General features: G+C 39.1%; 1 protein-coding gene across 1 annotated transcript in view; it reads right to left on the bottom strand.

Annotated features, from left to right (window-relative positions):
• Positions 1-264: 264 nt before the first annotated feature.
• PTPN21 (protein tyrosine phosphatase non-receptor type 21) overlaps positions 265-22,910 on the bottom strand; it is a 40,434-nt gene continuing 17,788 nt past the window's right edge. Inside the window, exons 6-18 of the mRNA XM_075712511.1 lie at positions 21,452-21,539; positions 21,173-21,261; positions 16,073-16,160; positions 15,281-15,360; positions 13,292-13,352; positions 12,679-12,763; positions 9,008-10,470; positions 6,586-6,723; positions 3,817-4,038; positions 2,481-2,609; positions 1,931-2,165; positions 1,232-1,392; positions 265-393 (exon numbers count right to left, since the gene is read on the bottom strand). Of these exons, the coding sequence (XP_075568626.1) occupies positions 265-393; positions 1,232-1,392; positions 1,931-2,165; positions 2,481-2,609; positions 3,817-4,038; positions 6,586-6,723; positions 9,008-10,470; positions 12,679-12,763; positions 13,292-13,352; positions 15,281-15,360; positions 16,073-16,160; positions 21,173-21,261; positions 21,452-21,539 (2,968 nt within the window). The remainder of the gene's footprint in view (positions 394-1,231; positions 1,393-1,930; positions 2,166-2,480; positions 2,610-3,816; positions 4,039-6,585; positions 6,724-9,007; positions 10,471-12,678; positions 12,764-13,291; positions 13,353-15,280; positions 15,361-16,072; positions 16,161-21,172; positions 21,262-21,451; positions 21,540-22,910) is intronic.

The raw sequence follows: 22,910 nt of genomic DNA on the forward strand, positions 1-22,910 counted from the left end.
GAATGTATGCAAGTACTACAGACCAGTACAAGTAAAATCATTCCCTAATATAACTGCAGCTGAACATGGGAAAAATTTAGTCCAGCGAAGATCCTGCTTTGCAGGGACTGTTACACTGACTCGCATTTAACAGTCACGTACCAGCCCTAAAAGGGGACTGCGTGATTCATCATATGAAGAAAACACCAGTGAGAGCAGGTCTGCCTGGACAACTGTAATTTTCTTTCTGTAAACTCTTTCAGTGTCCCTTAGGAAGTGGCAGGATTATATAAGTCTAGAACTTTTGAGAAACTGAATGAGAACTCCATAGACAAAAGTGTACTGCGAAAGAGTCTGCACCATCATCATTCTCTGCTGCCTCAACATGTCCAGCACTCGTGGGATGTCCAGCATCTGGAGGAAGAGAACAAACCATTACAAATGACTGGTGAGCAAGGAGACTGGCTTGCACTTTCTCAGCAGGAGGTTCAGAGCAGTACCAGTGATCTAAGGGCAGAATCAGCTGCTCTAATTTCAGCTCTGACAATTCATTGCCCGTGCCTACAGTATGGACTGCACTACACCACTGTGAAATATGCATAATGTTAAATTTGCCTATCTCATGAGGTATGGGTCTTCATAAATCTAATGGCTGCAAAAGTTTGTCACAGTGTTAGGACAGGAATGTACAACGAAACAATCAGTTTGTTGAGTCTCAGCTAGCATATTATATTATTAATAAACACTTTACAGCTGTTCACTTCTGGCTAAAAGCTGACAGGACCAGGTTTTATTCTATTAAACTATCTCTTTGTCCTCTGCTGAGACTGCACTGCAAATATACTACACGTAGGAATAAAATATTTAATAACAAGCACAGAGACTGGCTACAAAGCATGTTCTTGAATATTATCAATTAAAATTAAGGCATGAAGTAAAAGTGGTAAAGTCAAGGCAAAATCCTGAAATATGCTTAGCAGCTTAGGGCATACCTTGTTCCACTCAGTGACTCAACATAAGATGTTGATCTTATGGAGTCAAGAATCCAAATGAGCATTCCAGTACCCAGTGTGTAAGTGGGCAACTCTAGAAGATTATTAACTTCTGTTGAATTGCCATATTTGTAAGGGCTCTTCCAAAGGCTGCATCTTGGGAAAGCTCAAATGAACAACCATAAAACGTTTATTAGGCAGGTTATTTACTCTTCCACTACCTAGTATTATTTAAAGCACGAGAAAGAAAAAGAGATCACCTCATTGTGTTCCAAGCAAGCGATCATGATCTCTGACAGTATGACCACTCCTGTTCGTCCTACACCTGCACTGCAGTGTACCAGTACAGGAGGATTAGAGTTTTTAGGATCCGCAGTGCTGTTCGTATGGCGCCGCACTGACTGTATCTCTTCCAAGTACGCTATTAAGTTCAACAAGATAAGAATAATAAATTTAGATGAAGCCCCGTAAGCCATGCTCTTACACTGTATGGCCACCAGAAAAGTAGTAATTTAGCAAATGACATCCCACAGAAAAATGACACACTGTATAAATCACAAGTCATATCCCAACCAAAGCAATACAGATCTGTAAAGATCATCTAACATTCGTAAGGCTTTTCTTGCCTTGTTCCCCTATTCCCCACCAAATGCAGCTCATGGCCGTCTTGCTACTGCTGGAACATACTCAAATGTGTAGTACGTGATGCAATTCTTTTTATCTATATGAACTTTCAGTAAATTATATATTTGGCTTCAGACATAAACAGTCACTTTAACAAACTGGCAAGTATATTCCTGCTAAAAATATAATTCAGTATCTTGCTGGTGTGAAGAAACCTTTTACAGCAGAATGCTTGGCATACTTATCAAAAGTTAATTCAAGTATAGCAGCCATTTTAGGAGGTATTAAAAAAAAAAACCACCCCACTCAAAACAAAGCTATTAAATACAACTTACAGAGAAATCCCTTTAAATCCTCTGGACAGCCATGCTCTGGCCAGTCAGTATACTGCAGATGCCAAACTGTTCTCTCCTGTCCTGTGAGAAGATGTTTAATCTTCAAACCCGTAGTTGCATAGCAGCCTGAGTCAGTACGGAATCGTGTGGTAATCTTAAATCTTCCATATGTTACAGTGTTGTGTCTTGAACCAAGACGTGGCCAGTATCGGAAGCTTTTTTCTCGCCCACTTTCCTTAAAAGTAAAACACTTGCTTAACAAGAAACATAAGAACACTCATATAACTAATGCTCCTGTAACAACTGTATCTCTCGTCTATTAAGTACTACTACAGTCTTATGGTTTCTCACTGAGTAAACCAACGTTCCAGCAGAAAGAGTGCAAAGTTACATCTTTCTGCCAAGGAAAGCAAGACAGAATGGCAAAGGGGTCACCAGAAATTTATCTTTGTTTGGTCTTCTTGTTGGAGCAAAGATACCCTTCCTCTAACAGATTGTAACAAAATCACTGTGGAATTTCTGGGAGAAACCTGGCTCAGTTTTTACTCACTTCCTCTGCCGTCACCATAGCTATGATGGCAATCCCTTGTTCCCAGATCATCTGCCAGAAATCCTGACATGTATTCTGCAAAGGTCCCTGTGTAGCAATGTAATCCCACTCTATGCCACCAACAGAGATCTGTAAAAAGAAAGACATTAGATTAGTAATTATTGAAAACTTCCTTTCCCCAATTCTTAAGTCAGCCATTTGAAGATGCATAAACTGAAAAAAGACAGCAACACTGCAGAAGTAGGAGCCCGTTGTGAGTCGTATCTGCCTCCCATTTTTTAGCTGCGTCTTATCACATTAGATGCAGAAGAGACACAATGTTTAAAATTGTATAGGCACATAGCTAGATAACCTATTTACATCATAAGTATAATGCAAAAGTAAGTAAATAAAATTGTATTGCTCTTTTGTGAATTTAAGTTTTCTAGCCAATTTGGGTTTAGAGAAGCTTTCATACCCTGGTGCTGTAAATGCTATTATTTGCACTAAAAAGTCAGAATTAGCTGATGTTTCCTCAAAAAATATTATCTTGTTTGAGAAAGGTCAGAAGAGTTACTCAACATATGTGAATGACTTCAAGTATAGAAACCATACTACCATGTCAGTGCACAAACAGATTTATTAAAAAAAGACAGCAACACAACTACAACTGCTGCTTTGATGATCTCAACTGTTTTCAGAGAAAGCATGAAGCCAATTGTAAGGTAAATGCACTGAAAATGAACGAACTGCCTTGAAGGTTCTTGAGATCACCCTGCAACTTCTTCACTTTTTGCAACAGAGTTTGAAGAGCTAAGGCTCGGGAAAGGAGGCAACTGAAGATTATGAAAGACCAGATTTCCCCCTGGCTCCATCTGTTCCTCTAACCAAACAAAAAAGCTTAAGCTGGGCGCTAGCTTACTTCCTGTTGTGGATCTGGTCTGAGAGTACAGAATAGGAAGAAATAACAAGGATTGTCACTGCAGTCCAAAAATATCATAATCATTGCAAAGGATCCCAGTTTGTTATAAAGCTATTTGCCTTCTTAACTCTGGGAAGAATGGACGTGCCATCTGTTAGCACCAATCCACAGAGAGACAAGACAGAGAGAGAAAGAATACAGTAGATCAATACACAAGCAAAAAGCAGATGACCTCTCTAATAATTAACCCTCCATTATTCTACATAATGAGGAAAACCAGGTTCCTCCTTTCCCAAAAAAAACTCTGCAGAAGGAGGGAAAAAGAGAGGAAAGCGAGGGATTCTTACTCATCTGACCAAACCAAAACTGATAGCCAAATCCATTTTTAGTTACCACATGAAATGGAAAATATTTCTCCAACGATATTTCTCTCACCTTGACATGAGATGCATTGATGTAACCTGTGTTATTTTCTTTGGTTGGGACAAGCTCTACTCTGGTATCATCATAAGGAAGGACATCCTGGAACCGGTTTCTTTCAGCATTTTCAGGAAGCCGAGCTACTGAGCACTCACCATCTATAAGTCTTTTTTTTTGAATGCGCTCATATTCAGTAAATACCGTCCCCTGCTCTAACCGTTGTTCCAGAACTTTACACTGAAAGACAGAACACAGATAACCATACAAAGTCATGTTCTAATATTTAACAGAGAATTTATGAAGGATAGAACGTATGTATTTTCCTCTCCTACATACTTTTTCAATGCTTTTCCAGCTATTAATGTTTTCACAAACATACCAGAATAAATTAGAAGGGACCCTAACCAGCAGGAATTTTGTTCAAGTGAAAACTAAGAAGCCTGTTATACTTCATTAGGTCACAAAGACTGTGGATACCACTGGTGAAATAAAAATTACTTCATAGTTTCTATGAAGACAACCCTGATAGGCAAAGAAATATTTGGCCAAACCAGATAGCTATGCTATACTACAAACTGCCTCAAATACCCTTGAACAAGAAATACTCATTAATCCTCCTGCTCAATACAGCATGTTAGATTACATAATTTGAAAAGGACGCCTTTAACCTTGTAATAAAAAGAAAAAAAAAATTAAGTCAACTTTGTCATTTGGATGGAGGAAAAACTCTAAAAATGTAAACCAAAACACTTGCCTCAGTCAATGAGCTAATAATTCACTACCAATATTCTACATTTTCTTAGGCTGAAGACACTAAACTTGATATACAGCAGCACAGCCTTCTTAGGACCTCTTGCTGCAGCTGAGGTATAAACCCAGGATTTTTTCTACTAGTATAATTCATTCTGTTCTATTTAATAAGCTGCTTCCTCCCCACCCACCCCACCCCCCACTGATTTATTCTTTTGAAACCAAGTTCCTTCTAAACCATAAGACACTTCTGGAATTCCAGCATCTCTCTGCCAAACAATAATTAGAGGAATAATATGTAAGATTTCAGCCAGAAAATTTCATCTATGTCACATGTCCCCAGCCTCTCACAGCAACTGCTCTGTGGTATCAGTTCAGAAAAGTGTCTTGTATCAAATAACCATAATGCCAAATGTTGCAGAGGAAGGTGTAAAACATCAATCATACGCAATTTGCACACCAATACATCAATACATCAACTTTACAAACTCCTTTATTATCTTTAGGCTAAATTTCCTCATTTAAACTGATAATAACATGAAGCTCAGCAATGAAACAGGCACTGAATCAACTTTAAAGTCATCTTCTAAAGTATCTGCAGTCTGGAATTCCTTTCATGTCACATGTCTGTTTTGCATTGCCTCTTCTCAACTGTTTTAGGAATTACTCACATTCATGGTATCTATTCTACCTCTACATGACTGCCTGAAGAGAAAGTGTAGGGATGTGTCTTTTTCATAACTTGACTTTATGGATTCTTCTTTTACCTCAACACTTTGGGCAGAGCTAGCTGAATAATAATATGGCTGAATTCAATAAAGGTCAATCCAGGAGGAGATGATGGAAGTAAGTAAAAGGAAATAACCAACACAGGTACTAAATGTAGAACTGTATCTCAGTAACACAATATTAATTTTTGTCCCTTAGCATCTTTAAGGAGTGTATATATAGTTCAAAAAGAACTTAAACTGTGTTGAGATGGAACAGTCAAAGCTGCCTCCTATGGATCTCACTCTAAGCTTTCAAACTCCAAGACTAAACTTCTACTGTCTGACTTGCAATTAATTTTCTTGACCTGTTCCTTAAAACTGAAGCTGGTGAGAGCAGGACTGGTCCTTCAGGTTTTAATCCCTGCCCAGTGACTGTCAACAAATTGACCTATAGGGGGTCTGCAGCTGAGGATGCCCAACCATGCTCAGAACCGGATTCTGAAGAGACCACTGGTCACAGAATGTACAATAACCACTGTAGACCTTGATGTATCTAGTTGCTCCCTGGTCAGATGTGTGATGAAAACACTGTTCTACGCAGCCCTTCACAGGCTGGATATTGACTGTATTTCACTTTTCTGCGCCTATTTAATGATATATGAGGCAGGCTCAAGTATATTTACTGACCTTGTTTACCCTGAAACAAGCAGATGGAGCCTGTTATTTCTCAAAGAATAATCCTCAAATTCTAGAACCTGATGTCCTCTCAGTGATCTGAGATCTTTTACTGAATTTAAAATTTCTGCATATCACACAAGTTACGTCTATATTTTCAGGGATCCACCTGAGGAAAACAGATATATACAATCTGCACAAGCAGATTGCACCCTGGGGATGCAATTTAACTACAACATTTATTGTAAAAATTGTATGAATTACTAATAATTACAACTAAGTTCAATCTCGCACTCAGAATTTTAATTTTCACATGTTTTCAGTCTGGAAAACCCAAAAATTAAGAGAGAAAACAGAAAGGCTTGGCATAAAAAATTATCAGTAGATACTAGTTCATTTGCTTCTTCTATGTTCAAAGGGTAAACTATAATCTGAATCACTGTCATCTTAAATCTTAAAGAAAAATCTGAGTTACACACAATACCTCTAGCAATGACTTAATCAGAAGTCTCATTCTTCATTTCGTTTCTATTCTCAGTATTTGAGTTGCTTTGAATCTGAAGCATTTTAAAGTCAACACAAAGCACCTTTCATTTTGAAAAACCACTAGCGTTAAAGAGAAATCAAGCATTAAAAAACTTCAACATACCCGTTCATCATTTGTTGCTCTCGTTGATTCTTCCTTCCCCTCATCTGGCAGAGGCATTCTAGTCAAAGCTAGTCCATTTAGGGCAGCTAGCTTTAGAGGCCCTATTTTTTTTGCATCATTTTTGTTCTTTTTCATACCCTGCAAAAGAAAAGCTAAAACTTGTAAATATTCTTAAATATCTGATGAATCTATAAAGCAGAAACCAGATGAGTTCAATTAAGCAAAGGATACTTCTTTGACCCCTTCTGCAAACAGCTCTGACCTTTTTTTTTTGATAAGCACTGCAGTGAGAGATTAGGGTGGTGGGACTACATTCCTCCAAGGACACAACACAAGTCTGTCTTCATTCCAGACAGGTTAATGAAACTGCATGAGAATGACAAATATTGTTCCCTACAAAGCTCACAACTGAGGGTGTGAGTTGACAACTCTGGATAATTAACATTCTTGAACGGTATTGAAATCACTTTCCAACTCCAAAAATACATAAAAATGATTCCTTGCTAGACAATTCAGTTTGCAGGCACTTTTCTTCCCTACAAGCAGGCACAACAATGAGCATGTACCTTTAAGATATTTGGATACAGTTAAATGTTTGACTAAGTTTGCAACAAACTGCACATACAAAACATGAACACAGATCTGCAGATAGATCCAAGCCCTGAACCAGCCATGAATCTAAATTATTGAAGTTACCATTCATTATTTGAGAAAAACACCAAAGGGGGATTTTTATGAAAGAATAAATTCAAATGACTCTTTTAAAAAGTGTAAGAGAAAACTTCATCATTCCTGCAGTTGCTAAGTTTGGTTGTTAACAAAAATACACTGAAAATGTTAGTGTATATGCTGCTTGAATGATAATCAATGTTTTCAAAAACTAAATGGTAGTAAGGAATAGGAAGACAAAGCTAAGAGGATGAGACCACATTTAAAAGTGAAGTGAACACAAACACAACAGTAAGAGTTCATTGAAAAGCAAAACGTGCAAAGATTGGTAGGGGCCAGCTTTGTTACCAGGATATTCATCTCAATATTGAATACAGAAGGGTAATAGTCTCTATTATGCAATGGCACTCTTAAATGTTACTGAACTAGGAAGTATTTTACTGAACACTTCCAGTGAAAAAGTTTTAATATCAATTTCATTTCAAAGGTTGACTTGAACATTTATACAGGCATCAGAAGGAAAAGGCAGTGCATGATTTTGGTAGACACATTGGTGTCTGAAAATGTATCTTTTGGAGAACAAGATACTAAGTGACTATCTAAATGTGAACACACCTTTTTTCCCTATATCCACATAACAAAGAAGAGGAAGGAGATTTAGAAAAACATACACAATTATAAAACGAATTGAAGCTGATGAAGGTTCATTTCATTGTGTTCATGTATAGCAAGTCTGACAGACAAAAAAATGTGAGAGCAGTAGCTATTTAAATACATAGCTTTTGCATAGGTTAGCTTTTGCAGCATCAGGTGTAACAGTTACTACAGCAGTAGAAGTTACACGGTAGTTCCACTGCAGTCCAATTTGTGCAGAAAACTGTTTGACACTAACTCAGGCAGGCAAAGTTAACAACCATCAATTTTAAAAGGCAAAATAATAAAAAAAAGGTCTTCCTCATTAGCACCTGAAATATGCCACAGACTACATAAAACTGAATAAAAGTTTAAAATAAAACAAGTGGTAAGGACTGCCAGTGAAATTGTACAGTCCCACACAGACCTTGATGTTTCTGTTAATTACAGGAAGGTGAAACTTGCAGTTGTTCACTATTTAGGGCTTTGTAAAATTGGAGTAGGAGAAAGAGACATGGCAAGCAAGAAATACCTTTAGTGGGATAAAAACAGCTTGAAAAGAAGGCAAAAGGGAAAGGATATGAAAAGGGGAAGGGATGGAGGAAAGAAGAGAATGCAAGGAAAGAATTTATTGCCTAACGCATCAGGTCCCCTCTTGGGTCAGAAGAAGAAAGCAAATGAATCAAAAAAAGTAAACATTCAGCTACATCCGATTTTTCAGTGAGAGGAAGATTAGAAAGCTGGTAGTGGAATGGGAAGAGTTGCTTCTGTTCCAGGATAGGTAGGGCAGAATTTGGGATCTAGAACTGACTTTAAATTAGCTCATTCTACAGTTGCTAGCCAGGTTAGGTGTATCAGACAGATGGAGGCTGCACAGCTGGATTTGTGCGGGAGGACTATACAAACAGAACTGGGACATGGCAGAGAAGGTGATAAAAGATAGCTAAGCAAAGTTAATCAGGGAAAAACAGAAAATAAAGGTCAAGCTTAAGGTAGCTTTTAATTCACATGTTTTAAAAGTATCGCAGGTTGATTAAAAAAAACCCCAAACTTCAAAGAAAAACCCCACACCACTCCCGCTACAGAACAACCCGAAACAAGAGGAATAGTATCCACTTACACCTAGCGGGGGAAGGCCTTCCACAATATTCTTCTTCCCAGACAAAAGATCGGACACAGGTCTCTTCTTTACTGAATCTTTCCTTACTCTGTATCTCCCTGACGTTGTAAGATCAGATTCCGACATAGATGGAGTAAGCAGTCCTTCCCCTCTTCTCTGTACCTGGCTTTCTACTAGTAAATGAACAGGGCTCATATCTTTCATTCTCTTTTCTGTCTCTGTAATATGTAATTTAGGCTCAAGAATATGCAAAGGGCCAGCAGATGAAGCAACAGAGCTATAAGGGTAGTTCAGTACTGAATCATGAGAATAACCACCCATAACAGGTGAAAGTTGTGTTTGATCTTCAGGGAGAGGAGAAAGACTTGTACTAGCCTTGTTTTCTTCTTCAAATTCTTCTTCCTCACTACTGTGAATCAGCATAGTGGCATCTGAAAGGGTTTTCTTATGATCACAGTTCACACTTTCTTCTTGCTCACTTTCTTTTTGCTTTGTTCTCTCCATCAGAATGTTGGGCTGTGACCCTTCTGAGATAACTCTCGGAAGAGCCACATCTGCTGCAGAAGCTGACATGGTCCTCTCTTTAATTCTTATTCCTTCAAAGCTGGGAGTCAAGCCTGCTATTTCAATACTGTTTCTTTTCTGCAGCTGAGCATGGCGTGCCGATGTTAGAGGTTCACTGACTTCCTGAAGAGAATGTGCCACAGGCAGGCTGTCTTCCTGAAATGTCTGGACAGAATGGTGCACTCGCCTTGTGATCAGATCTGGATTGCTGCTGCTAATGTAGATATGTCGTGAAAGGTCTGGAGTACTATTTGCAGGTCTTGGATATGGGTATGGGGGAGGTGGTCGATAGACTTGGGTCTTCATTATATTTGGTGCTGGATAGTCCTGAGCCTGAAGCTGCACATTTGTCAACTCAGGCACACTGACTGCCCCAACAACTGGGCGCTTTTCAGCAGGATAGGGATAGGGGGATTGGCTATGAAAACTGTAGTTCAAGTTAAATGGATAATGGTTAGATTGTGGGGAAGCAAAGTGAGCATGTTCTCGTATTTCAGGTTGACTGTAAACTAAGGCATCAGGCCTGCTGTAAGCATATGAATTGCCGATGTTAAGATTTCTCATTGAGTGGCTCTGTCTATCTGTGTGCACCATTCCCCTGTTCAGCTGTCTCATCACAGTCTCATAGTCTGGCGTGGGACGGTAAGAAGGTGGTATTAGTGCACTATGTCTGTGTGATGGGACATAATCAGTTCTGAGGATATCGCTTCCAGTAATGCTTGGGTTAGAGGACATGGGGGACGGCTGCAAGTAATGTTGTGGATTGTTCAAGGAGTTTGTGCTATGTGCACTATAGACACTACCATTGCGGATCCGACCACTGTAGTCATGAGGGGCTCTATCCAAGCTAGTCTGAGAGTGACAGTAGTATCCATTCTGATTGCTCACAAAGAGGTTATCTGAAAGTAAAGTTTAAGAACAATCTTTATGTCCAAGACATCAAACAAAGATATCCTCTGTTAAGACAAACAAAGATAGCCTCTTTTAAGACATAGCTAACCAATGTTTGAGATTTTCAAAATCTCAGTTATTCTTAGCTATGTATTGAAATGGGAAGGAAAAAAAACACAACCCCAGCTTCTTTGTTGTTGTTGATACCTAAAGTACGTATACCAGAATAACCTATTATATTCATTTAGATGATGCAAATTCCTATTGGAAAACATTGTCTCAGTTTAAGAATGGCTTTCTTCTGTTTAGGATAGGTTTGTTAAGCTTCAGTTCAAGTTAAACAAAATCCACATCAATCTTACACCACCCTAATTGAAAGAAAGGACATCTACACCACAGTTTGCACTAATGAGATCAGTTTAAACAGCAAGAAAGGAAAAAAAGCAACCAAAAAAGCACCAAAAACCTAAAAACAATCAAACAACACCAAGCAAAAAACCCCTCACTCTTCTCCCACCCCCAGTCCATAAGTAGATATAGTACAAGACCTTAAAAAAAAAAAAAAAAACCAAAAACAAATTAACTTTTCTCCAGAAATCTTGGAGATAGTTTAAACCACCACCATGTATTGTTTGCATATTAACATATACCCACTCTGATGGGTAAAGAAAATGAGCTAACAGTTTATACATCCAATATACATTTAATAATTCACCCATTAATTCATTGGATGTACAATTTTCCAAGCTCCAGAAGAGAACAATTCAGTCATTGCTTTAGATGCCTTTCATGATTTAACTCTTCAGGTTCACCATAGTAACTGCCACTCTTATGTTAATGAATTCGCTGACACTCAAAAAATTATTTTGTTTTTGAAAAAATTGTTCAGAAATAGGATGTGTACAGTAGCAAGTATCCAGCAATAATTCCAACACTAAATTGGAAAGAATTCAGCTACGTTCTGAATTTATACACCTGTACCTTCATAAATACTTGTGTAACTCTGCTTAATAGAAAATGTGCTTATTCCCTTACCAGTGAGTTGTTAGAGTATTTTTTTTTTATCCAGTTGATTTGTAGGACTGGAAGGTCCCTATCAAAACTGAGGCAACTTTGCAAAAGATTAGATTAAGCCCTTCAGGGCAGCAACTTTGTTAATTAAAGACACAATGTGTAACAATCAAAAAAAAGGAGAGAAAGCAGCCATGACTCCACTATAAAATGCTTAGATTAGGAGCGTGCATCCCTTGAGAATTCTAATTAAGGTTTGCCTGGGTTTTCTTCTTTCTTTTTTTCAATCAAATGTATACCAATTGAACATAACTTGCAGACTTCCTTAGCCTCTGCATTCCCCACCACCCTGTACTCTAGCGAACTCTGAGAGAAACTTCTCTCTTCCTGCATCCTGTGTTTAATTTTTTTTTTTTTGTTATTTTTTAATTGTCTGAATTGTCTGGGGGCTCAGTTACTTTTTGCAGCTATTAAGACCAATATTGACAAGGATCTCGCAATGCCACATACCAGTTTGGTACATGAACCAAAAAAACAACAATCAGCTTAAACTCACACAAGTCTATAGCTGCTGTATATGCTATCATAACTAACTTTGCTCATATCCCATAGGAGAGGATATGGAGGAGGAGCAGTTGAGGGAACTGGGGTTGTTTAGCCTGGATAAAAGGAGGCTGACGGGAGACCTTACCGCTCTCTACAACTACCTGAAAGGAGGTTGTAGCGAGGTGGGTGTTGGTCTCTTCTCCCAAGTAACAAGTGATAGGACAAGAGGAAATGGCCTCAAGTTGCACCAGGGCAGGTTTAGATCGGAGACTAGGAAAAATCTCTTCACAGAAAGGGTTGTCAAGTGTTGGAACAGGCTGCCCAGGGAAGCGGCTGAGCCACCATCCCTGGAGGTATTTAAAAGACGTGTAGATGTGGTGCTTAGGGACATGGTTTAGTGTGGACTTGGCAGTGCTAGGTTAACAGTTGGTCTCCATGATCTTAAAGGTCTTTTCTGACCTGAACAATTCTATGATTCTATTTCACGGTAGCCTATATGCCTAGAGTACCAGCAAGCACTTCAAGGAGTGTTGTAGTACAAACGTATCCCATGTTCACCCTATGAATTTATTCAGCTCTAGCTAAAGTAGCCATAAATGCAAATTATAGCTTTTACCTTCTGAAGTTGTGTAGCGTGGCCTTGGATTTAATGAACCTACCTTGGGAGGATGCATATTGTTCAGTGTAATGACCATTGTAATGCAGCTGAGGTGGTGGAGGCATCATATAAGGCTGAGGCTTGGGCTAAGAAAGCAAGCATCTTACTGTTAGTTAAAAACTCATTATTTTAAAAATAGATCTTAAAGATTTTTTTATATATAATGTATAATATTATAAGTATAATATATAGTGTATAATATACACACACACATACACAAAGCCTTAGTCTTAAACCATTTCTCTCTGCAATGTAAGCTTCTTCTGTGAGGTCATACAAGAAATAATAAAAAAAAGGAAACAAAACCAAAACCACACACCACCAACCCAAGACTGTATCTTGCCATCTGACATCTAGGAGAGTCTCCTAGATGAGTCTCCTAGAGACAGAGCAATCAAATTAATAATAGAAGTGTTTAAAATATTTTTCATTGTGATTATTTTCATTCCATTATTCAGATATTACATAGCAGCTTTTTCTACAAGTCAGAAACAGTTCCTCACATACTAGACTCATCTTTTTCACTGCTCATTTCACTGAAAGAAACTAATGTCTGATTCAAAGTCAACTGAAATCCATAAAAATGCAAATATAAAACTATTTGCTCTCCTTACCATAGACATCCTGGATGAAGACCGCCTTCTAACAGGATTCACTGTAACGGGCTGGGTTTGTCTACAGAAGAAATTTTATGATGAGAAATGATTCTTAACACCATGAAGACCTATTTCAAACCTTGGAAAGTGCTCCCAAGTTCAGTTAAAAATCACTCTACGTTTCTTGGAGCCAGGCCCTGTGTTAAATAGTCCTCCCCAACAGTCTCCAAAGGAAAGAGCTCTGTGCATAAACCACCCTCGCAGACAGTATGAGCAGAATCACAAAATCAGGATCAAAGTCCCTCAGTTATTTATTTGCCTCTTTTCTATGAAGCATAAAAAGGAGATGTCCCTGAAGCACTGCAGCAGGGCAGAAAAAGCACCAGAGTAACTGGAGACTAGTTCCAAATTTGAACCCCATATAAAATCTTATACTTTAAGTTACCTGTTCTACAAGACCAGACATAAAATTGTTTACAGATTAAGAAACATTACAGATGTTACAGGAACTGGAAAGTATGACTATACTGCATGAGCATTTGTATGTTCTAACATTCAAGCTAGTGGTAATAGATTTTCATAACTTGTTGGATTGCCTCCAGGATGTAAGGTTCAGAAACCTTAAGCTCCTTTTTCCTCACCCTACGCTGTACCTGTACATTTTGCAGCAAGACAGAGGTCAAAACACAGCAGAATACTACAAATGCAGGAACTGCCAGATTTCAGAAAGAAAGATGATTTTTCAGCTCACCCTTTGGGAAGTGAAGGACGAGAAAGGATTGGAAAGCGTGGAAGGGAAAGAATGAGGGAAGATTTCTGAGAGCCCTCCTCAGGTGGAGAGTCCAGGGAGTCTCTAAAGACAAGGTACGTACAGATAAAGAAAAAAAACCCTGAACTTAATACAGGCATGCATAAGACAGTTTTCAGCAGCAGGACCAGATGACAGGGAATCTTAGAGATAATCAGAAAAGTTTTTTTGAAGGCTTTACCTATTAATAAAACCATGTGAAATGGTAAAAATAAGTAAACTAGAGACTGACATTCAATACAGAACTATAGAACTGACATTATTCAGATAGCAATGCACAAGTCCCACGAATGCACTACTCTACCAATATTTCTTATCTCTGTCAAAAGGCAGCCAGGTTTACGCACCTAGAGGTAAGGTTCCAAATTAATCTTACTCTTCTAAAATAATTTAGCATTAAAGACACTAGTAAGTCATCTGTGGTACAAAATATTCCATTATCTTTCCACTGGCCTCAGCAAATTTTGGACCAAACCCTCCACAGCTATCTTCTTGTGTACGAAGAAGAGGAATGGAACATTTGGGAATCATGCTTTTTTTATGACAGACTATTCACTGGGTCTAATTCTCTATTCTTTGACTAAAGTAACTTAACTGAAGGAAAGCCATACCAGTGGAGTACCTCAAATTCCAGCCCTTGATTTACAAGTTGGAGACCAGCCCATTTAAATTTAATTTGATGAATTGTATTAAATTTACTTTGCACTGGTGCTACTTGAGCTATACAGATTCCATGGATATCCAAAGGACCACATACCTCTCAGCTGTCAATCCAGCACATTTCAGGAGTGCTTCACATACACTTCCCACCCTTTTAAAGGCCTCTAGAGTGTCCTTTCAGAGCAATTCACCCAAACCCAGGCCAAAATCCCAGTGATTCCAGTAGCTCACAAACATTCTAGCAGTAGTAGCCCCAAAGCAACTAAAGTCTGTCACAACAATTGAGATCCAGCAACAGGGGCCAAACACTATTACTTTTGGTAAGATTTCAGTGTTTAATATTGTCCTCTGTTATAAAGCAGAACATGTTTGAGAAACTGGTGATAAGTGTTTTCTCAAAAAAGATTAAGAAAAAACCCCAAGTCACTAGTTACTACATCTAAAAAGGACAGTAAAGACATTACAGAGGTTATAAAAGATTTCACTCCCCAATGGAAGCTTCAAGAGCACCAAGGGTTCTGCTACTGTATTCTACTTACAGGCTGCATTTATTTAGTCTGTAAAATTTGTGTCTAGCCACACACATCCTCCACACATATTTTGCTGTTTCCATATCTTCCTGCCAAAAAACAAAACCAAAATTTGCATATTAGGCTAAATATGCACACCCTTCACTTGCTTTCAGACAAGCCACGGAAATTTTTAAGATTAATTTAGCATTGACTGATTTCATTTTAATATAACTTCATTACTGTCACCAGGTTTGCCCTAAAACTGTATTTTGCAGGCCTGAACAAGCACTCTAGCCTAACAATTTTATTAGATTTATGAAAGTTTAAAGTAGAAGCCTTTTGTTGAAGACACCCATATCAGCTATAACACTAACACAGTTTACAGTATATATATATCATGCCATAAGATTGTCAACATCTGCTTTCTTGACAAAGGCAACTGGTAGATGCTACATAAAATCAATTCTGCAAGGAATGCCATGGCCCATTCCAGCAAAGCTCTAAGACCATGTTTATCTTTAAATGCCACTGACTTAAAAGTCAAAAAACCATGCTAGAAATTTTACTGGATTGGATGAAAATGTTTATGACCACCTGAACCAAACTTGTCAATGCACTCAACATAAAAGGTCAGATTTTTAATGCCTTCCTGTAGAAAGCTAGCCAGAGACAGTATTATTACTTTTGACTCACTCATACAATTCAAAGTTTCTAAATATATAAAAGTAGTTTTTATCCTTTGAGTTAAATTAGCAGTCTTAATTTGTGCTTTTATTTACCGATGCCTTAGTGAAAAAATAAAAGTAAAAATCTACTCACAGTTTGGAATTGGATTGTCTCTTCTTTGTTTGCCAGCTCTAATGCAAAAAAGGATTTGTTGTGGGACATGTTGGCAATATCATGCCACCTGCAGACAAAAGGGACAGAACATGACCAGTAAGCTCTGATTTTCAAACCACAGAAAATGCAACTGAGGAACATAACCACCACCAAGAATATGGATAAATAAAAGGTTCATCAATCTATCTGAACAAGTTGCAGACCACCAATTCCATATCCATTAAATGACTGCTGAAAGGAAAATATGTATGTGACTCTTCTGAAGATGCACAACATGTACTGTAGTAAGTTTATTACTTGTCTTCCACGTGAAATTCTTTCAAGTGTTCTTTAAAAAAAAAAAAAAAAAAAAATTTAGACAAATTTAGTTATCAGTAAATTATATTGTCCTGACTGCCTGAAAGCAAACTATACATTCTAGGGGGAAAAAAAAGATCTACACTAAAAAAAGCCATTAGGGCATTATTGTACATATTTTCTACAACTCTCCTACACACTGACAGATGAGAAAAAGTTAGATTGCAAGAAATATAATACCGTATATTTATTCAACTTGTTAAATATAAATGTAGTTTGATCCATTAGCATCATGTTAGTGTAAATAAAGCATGTATCATTGATTTATTAAAAGAATATTCTGCAGTGCACAAACACAGGTAAAAAGCATGATCTACATACAGGACTCTCTCTAAAGGTACTTATACAACTTACATTTTCATTATATAGATGTGGCTATAGTTGTGATTTAGCCCCAGTCGGCAACCAAGCACCACACAGCCACTCGCTCACCTTCTCCACCCCGGTGGGATGGGGTAGAGCATCAGAAAGGCAAAAGTAAGAAAACTTGTGGGTTGAGAAAAGAACAGTTTAGTAATTGAAATACAATTTAAAAAAAAAAAAATGCCCAGTCTGGGCAGGGCAAGATGTGAAAAAGGTGCTCTATACTGCAGCCAGGGAGAATGGCCCTACCTGGAGCCTCTGGCAGAAAGCACCAGGGGAGATGTGAGGTCGACCCCTAGGGTTTTGGAGTTGGGGATACAGAGGATCCCAGGCCTGCTGTACTCCAAGAGATATTGGCAGCGTATGAAGGAGTTTGAGCTGCTTCAGAAGTGATTGGTACTGAAGCACAGCTCCTCCTGGCACCCTGACTGCCAGTGCTCTGGGGTGGATGTTCTAAGGGAGGGTCCCCTGCACACATCATGCAACTGATCCTACGTGGAGTAAGTGGGTTGCACTAATCACGCAACAGGCTCGAACAGGAAACCCCAGTCGCCCAAGAATCTTGGAAGTGATCGTGGACTGGCCAGAAGGCAAAGATTTCGGAATATCACCAGAGGAAGATGACACGTGCTGAAGATGTCCCACTATAATAAACTGTGAGAAAATGAGAAGCAATATGCTCTGTCATATTGTGGGAGAGGACCCTGTCGATAGGTCCTGTCGTATTGTGGGAAAGCATCGGAGGTGGAAGGCTGCTGTATGGAGCCCTATACGACAAGTTGCAGAAAGAGCTGAAGGAGAAAGTGAATCGAGTCAGTTTGCAGAGGTGAAAGCCATCCAGCTAGTTTTAGACATTGCTGACAAGAAAAATGGCCAGTACTTTATCTCACTACTGACTCACGGATGCTGGCAAATGCCCTGTGGGGTGGTTGCACCAGCGGAAGCACAGCAGCGCAGAGGCAAACCCATCTGGGCTGCTGCGTTGTGGCAAGATATTGCTGCCCGGGTAGAGAACTTGGTTGTAAAAGTACGTCACGTAGATGCTCACGTACCCAAGAGTCAGGCCACTGAAGAACGTCAAAACAACCAGCAGGTGGATCAGCTGCTAAGATTGAAGCGGCTCAGGTAGATCTGGACTGGCAACATAAGGGTGAATTATTTATAGCTCGGTTGGGCCCATGACACCTCAGGCCATCAAGGAAGAGATGCAACATATAGATGGGCTCGTGATCAAGGCGTGGACTTGACCATGGACACTATTGCACAGCTTATCCATGAATGTGAAACATGCACTGCAATCAAACAAGCCAAGCGGTTAAAGCCTCTCTGGTGTGGAGGGAGATGGCTGAAATATAAATATGGGGAGGCCTGGCAGATTGATCATATCACGCTCCCGCAAACCCGTCAAGGCAAGTGCCATGTGCTTGGGCCTTGAAAAGCCACCCCAGAAAGAATCGAGTCAGGCAACGGGACTCATTTCCGAAACAACCTCATAGACACCTGGGCCAAAGAGCACGGCATTGAGTGGGTATGTCACATCCCCAATCATGCACCAGCCTCTGGGAAAGTCGAATGATACAATGGGCTGTTAAAGACTACCCTGACAGCAATGGGTGCTGGGACATTCAAACATTGGGATACACATTTAGCAAAGGCCACCTGGTTAGTCAACACTAGGGGATCTGCCAATCAAGCTGGCCCTGCCCGATCAAAACTTTTACATACTGTAGAAGGGGATAAAGTGCCTGTAGTGCACATAAAAAATATGCTGGGGAAGACAGTCTGGGTTACTCCTGCCTCAGGCAAAGGCAAACCCATTTGTGGGATTGCTTTTGCTCAAGGACCTGGGTGCACTTGGTGGGTGATGCAAAAGGATGGAGAATTCTGATGGCCTCAAGGGGATTTGATTTTGGGTGAAAATAGCCAATTAACTGAATTGTATGATATTAATTGCTATATAATTCTGTATGTCATCACTTTTATGGTGGCTATATGCCATATCAATGGTACTACAGTAAGAATTGCACAGATTAATGAAGAACGAACCTTGATGAAACTGAGCAAAGTGCAGCGATGGTAGAACAGGACAAGAGCAGAGATGATGGAACCAGAACTGGCTTCAGCATGCAACAGTCCAACACCACACACCATCTCTCCTGCCCTGAAAGACTGTTATGACAGATGGAGCCCAAAGTCATGGACTACATGAACTCAATGGACATTTTAGAGGGAGGGCCCATAGACTGAGAGAATGATATTTGTGTGTATATACCAAAAGATAGGAAAAGTGGTGGTGATTAATTGGAACGTATTGGAAAGTGTGGGACCTGGGCATGACGTAGATGGTATAGAATAAGGGGTGGATACTGTCCTGGTTTTGGCTGTGATAGAGTTAATTTTTTTTTCCTAGTAGCTGGCATAGTGCTGTGTTTTGGATTTAGTATGAGAATAATGTTGATAACACACCAATGTTTTAGTTGTTGCTAAGTAGTGCTGACACTAGTAAAAAGGACTTTTCAGCTTCCCATGCTCTGCCAGTGAGAATCTGGGAGGGGGCACAGGCAGGACAGGTGATCCGAACTGGTCAAAGGGATATTCCATACCACATGACGTCATGATCAGTATATAAACTGGAGGGAGTTGGCCAGGGGGCAGCGGTCGCTGCTTGGAGACTGGCTGTACATTGGTCAGCAGGTGGTGAGTGGTTGCATCACTTGTTTTTCCTGGGTTTTGTTTCTCTCTCTCTTGTTGTCTTCCTTTGCATTACAATTATTATTATTATGTCAATTATTAAGCTGTCTTTATCTCAACCCACAAGTTTTCTTAATTTTGCTCTTCAGATTCTCTCCCCAATCTCACTGGGGTGGGAGGGTGAGCAAGCTGCTTTGTGGTGCTTGATTGCCAACTGGGGCTAAACCACGACAGGCTGATAACATTCTCCATAGCTACTCACCATCACAAGCATGAGGTAGAGAAACATTAATGTCCCCATTTTGATGTAGAACAAAGACCCGTCAAATTTAAGACCTTGGTTCATAGGCATTTATGGATGCAATTATGAAATTACTTGAACCAACCTGAAGCATGACCCAGCCTTTGTAAATTGTACTAGTGAGGCATTTGTCTATGCTATTCTGCCACCCAAATACCATGATACATCTATCCCCAGTAGAACTGCCCATGGTCATTCTACAAATAAGCAATAGAGCAGAAAACTGGATCCTGAAATTGGAATATGAATACTTTCTGATGCTCTCCAATGTGCAACTTTTGTCTTATGTTTACACAGTCACTGTATCCACAATTCTTTGGGAAGTCATGTGAAATGCATGGACAAAGCTTTATTCCTCTTCCCTGTCTGCTTGGGAAGTCAGACAGCAGAGCTGTTGCTTCATTCTGCAAGAAAGCAGAGCAGGGCAGTTCTACCACTCTACACAATTAAAAAGAACTTGGCATCAGCTCTCCTATCAGCAGCAGAGATAGAGATTTTTGTGAAGGACAGTTAGCAGTACTGAATTTATAAATTGTTAAACAAAACCACTAATAGAAAGAAGCACAGTTGCTACTTTCTCTAACCCCAGAAACTCACCACAAGTTCCAGTAACTGTTGGACCACACGATTTCAAGATTCTGTTCATATTCAGCCAAAAAGTAAATTCTAGATGATTAAAGTTCACTAATAATCACACCTTTCTTGCTCTAGTGATAACTACAGATTACTAAGATTCATTAAAAAAAAAAAAATTCAATATGCATTTTTTTAAATTTATTCCAAATTCTGTCCAAAGATGCTCAAGGAACCCCTCTTGAAGTCAGTGGGAACCAGGCCATTTCGCATGAAGACTGAATTTTAACTGTTAGGTAAGTTGCAGACACGCCTGTGTCTACAATTCAACTATCAGAACATTAAACAATAAACTAAACCAATGTATGAATCCAAAATAATGAAACAAATGTTATCATGTGACTCTCCTCTGTTTCTTTTATAGACAATAGATGAAAGGAACTCCTGGAAAATTTTACAATGGAATATTTCTAAGTAAATTGATGTGCCCATCTCAGGACTTAAGATATTCTATGTGCAGAGAATTGCTCCTTTTTGACTCAATAAATGTTTTGTAATGGAATGTATATTAAATGTTCATCTCTTAGAATTAATCTGGCTTAAAGAGATTCATCCTGCAGTCAATACGTTGAAAAATTCCCATGGACTTCAGTATTCACTGTAGCATGACAAGACTACGTTCAGGTTTATCAAATGAATAAATACACATTATATCTGAGAGTCATTCATGCTAGTGAGGAACACACATAAAATGTGAAGTGCACAAAGATATTTTAAGAAAGAACAATACTAACCTAAATACAACAGGAGGACGACCATTTTTGTGTTTCACAAAGATACCATCAAGACATGCTCCAATGAATATGTCACTTCCTTGGCTGTCCTGTAAGAAGTTGCAAAAAACTATGCAAAAAGTCTTTGAAAGCAAAGCCACATCAGAAGCAACTACTTTTACAGTTCTGGGGGAGAAAAAGGGTGGTGTGGTTTTTGGTTTTTATTTATTTTTGGCAGGAAGTAACTCTTTTTACACAGGGAAAAAGAGCAACTGAGACAAAGATCAAAGCCCTGTTTACCTTTGCAGGATAGGTCTCTTCACCATAGCCCTCCATTCTCTCTACTTCTTGCATATATAACATTTCCGCATCAGGAGGAGTAAGGCCTCTACAAATGAAAACAACGATCAGGTAGTACTGTCAATAAGAAAATAATCATCTTTGTTTTACTCTGACACTGTCAAAGCTTGAAAACCATCCCCAACACATCCAGGCAACCATCAAATCATGCTGTTTTCATCTGTACCAATGGCCGATATATGTGTCTCAGCCTTTCCACTTTGATTCTAGTAACTTCTTTCTCTCAGGCATCTCTAGGGGTAAATGGCAACAAAGACCAGTTAAAATTATCGTCTCTGCTAATGGCAGACAATTATCACGTTCTTCTTCAAATCCATCATTGTCACCATATTTTCTCACTTTACCAGAATGATTATTCTGGCACATGTGTTCAAGACCTGAATTTCTCCTATTGCAGTACATGTTTAGGACCAAGATGAAGTGTGATGCTTCACATTTCAGGAAAGAGAGTCTCATTTTCTAAATGCTGTCTAGAGTTTTAACTGTAAGGGTCTGAAAACATGAGAAGGACAAGATCTGTAGGTAAAGGTAATATTTTTTTTAATTAGACCAAGTGGCAAAGACAGTTTTCTCACAGATTTGCAGTAGTGTCACAGTGATTAAAAGCTTGTGTTTCCCTGCCTACCTATCTCATAAAAGACATTATCTCTACCTGCAAAATCCTGTCATGCTCATTCATATGTCTCTCAATACTTTTTCAAACATCAATCTCTGTTTCTTCACTTTTTCTTTATGTCATGCAGATTACTGCCTGGTAAAATATTTATATTTAGACCTTATTGCTCTCTACAACTACCAGAAAGGAGGCTGTAGTGAGGTGGGGGTTGGTCTCTTCTCCCACGTAGTTAGCGATAGGACGAGAGGAAATGGGCTTAAGCTGCGCCAGGGGAGGTTTAGGTTGGATATTAGGAAAAATTTCTTTACGGAAAGGGTGGTCAAGCATTGGAACAGGCTGCCCAGAGAGGTGGTAGAGTCCCCATCCCTGGAAGTGTTTAAAAAACGGGTAGATGTGGCACTTCGGGACATGGTTTAGTCTAGTCTACCCTTGATTGGCTTAGAGTAGACTTGGTAGTGTGGGTTAATGGTTGGACTGGATGATCTTAAAGGTCTTTTCCAACTTAAACGATTCTAAGTCTTCTTTGCTGAACCTTAACCATGCAACCTTGTTATGAAAGCATTTCAAAGATAAATGGATTTGACATTTTCAAACTGTTGTTTTAAAACAATACAGGAAAAATCAGTATTACTCACATAGTCACAAACATTTTTCACTGATGAACTGACAACAGAGAATTTAACTTTCCTTTGTCTTGGACTACTGCATCTTAGCTACCTTTTACTTAAGATGATAAGCATTCTGGCACAGTGACTGTCTCTACATTTCTACTGCCCTCAGCAT

Source organism: Pelecanus crispus, chromosome 6 (assembly GCF_030463565.1).
Source record: "Pelecanus crispus isolate bPelCri1 chromosome 6, bPelCri1.pri, whole genome shotgun sequence".
NCBI lineage: Eukaryota > Metazoa > Chordata > Aves > Pelecaniformes > Pelecanidae > Pelecanus > Pelecanus crispus.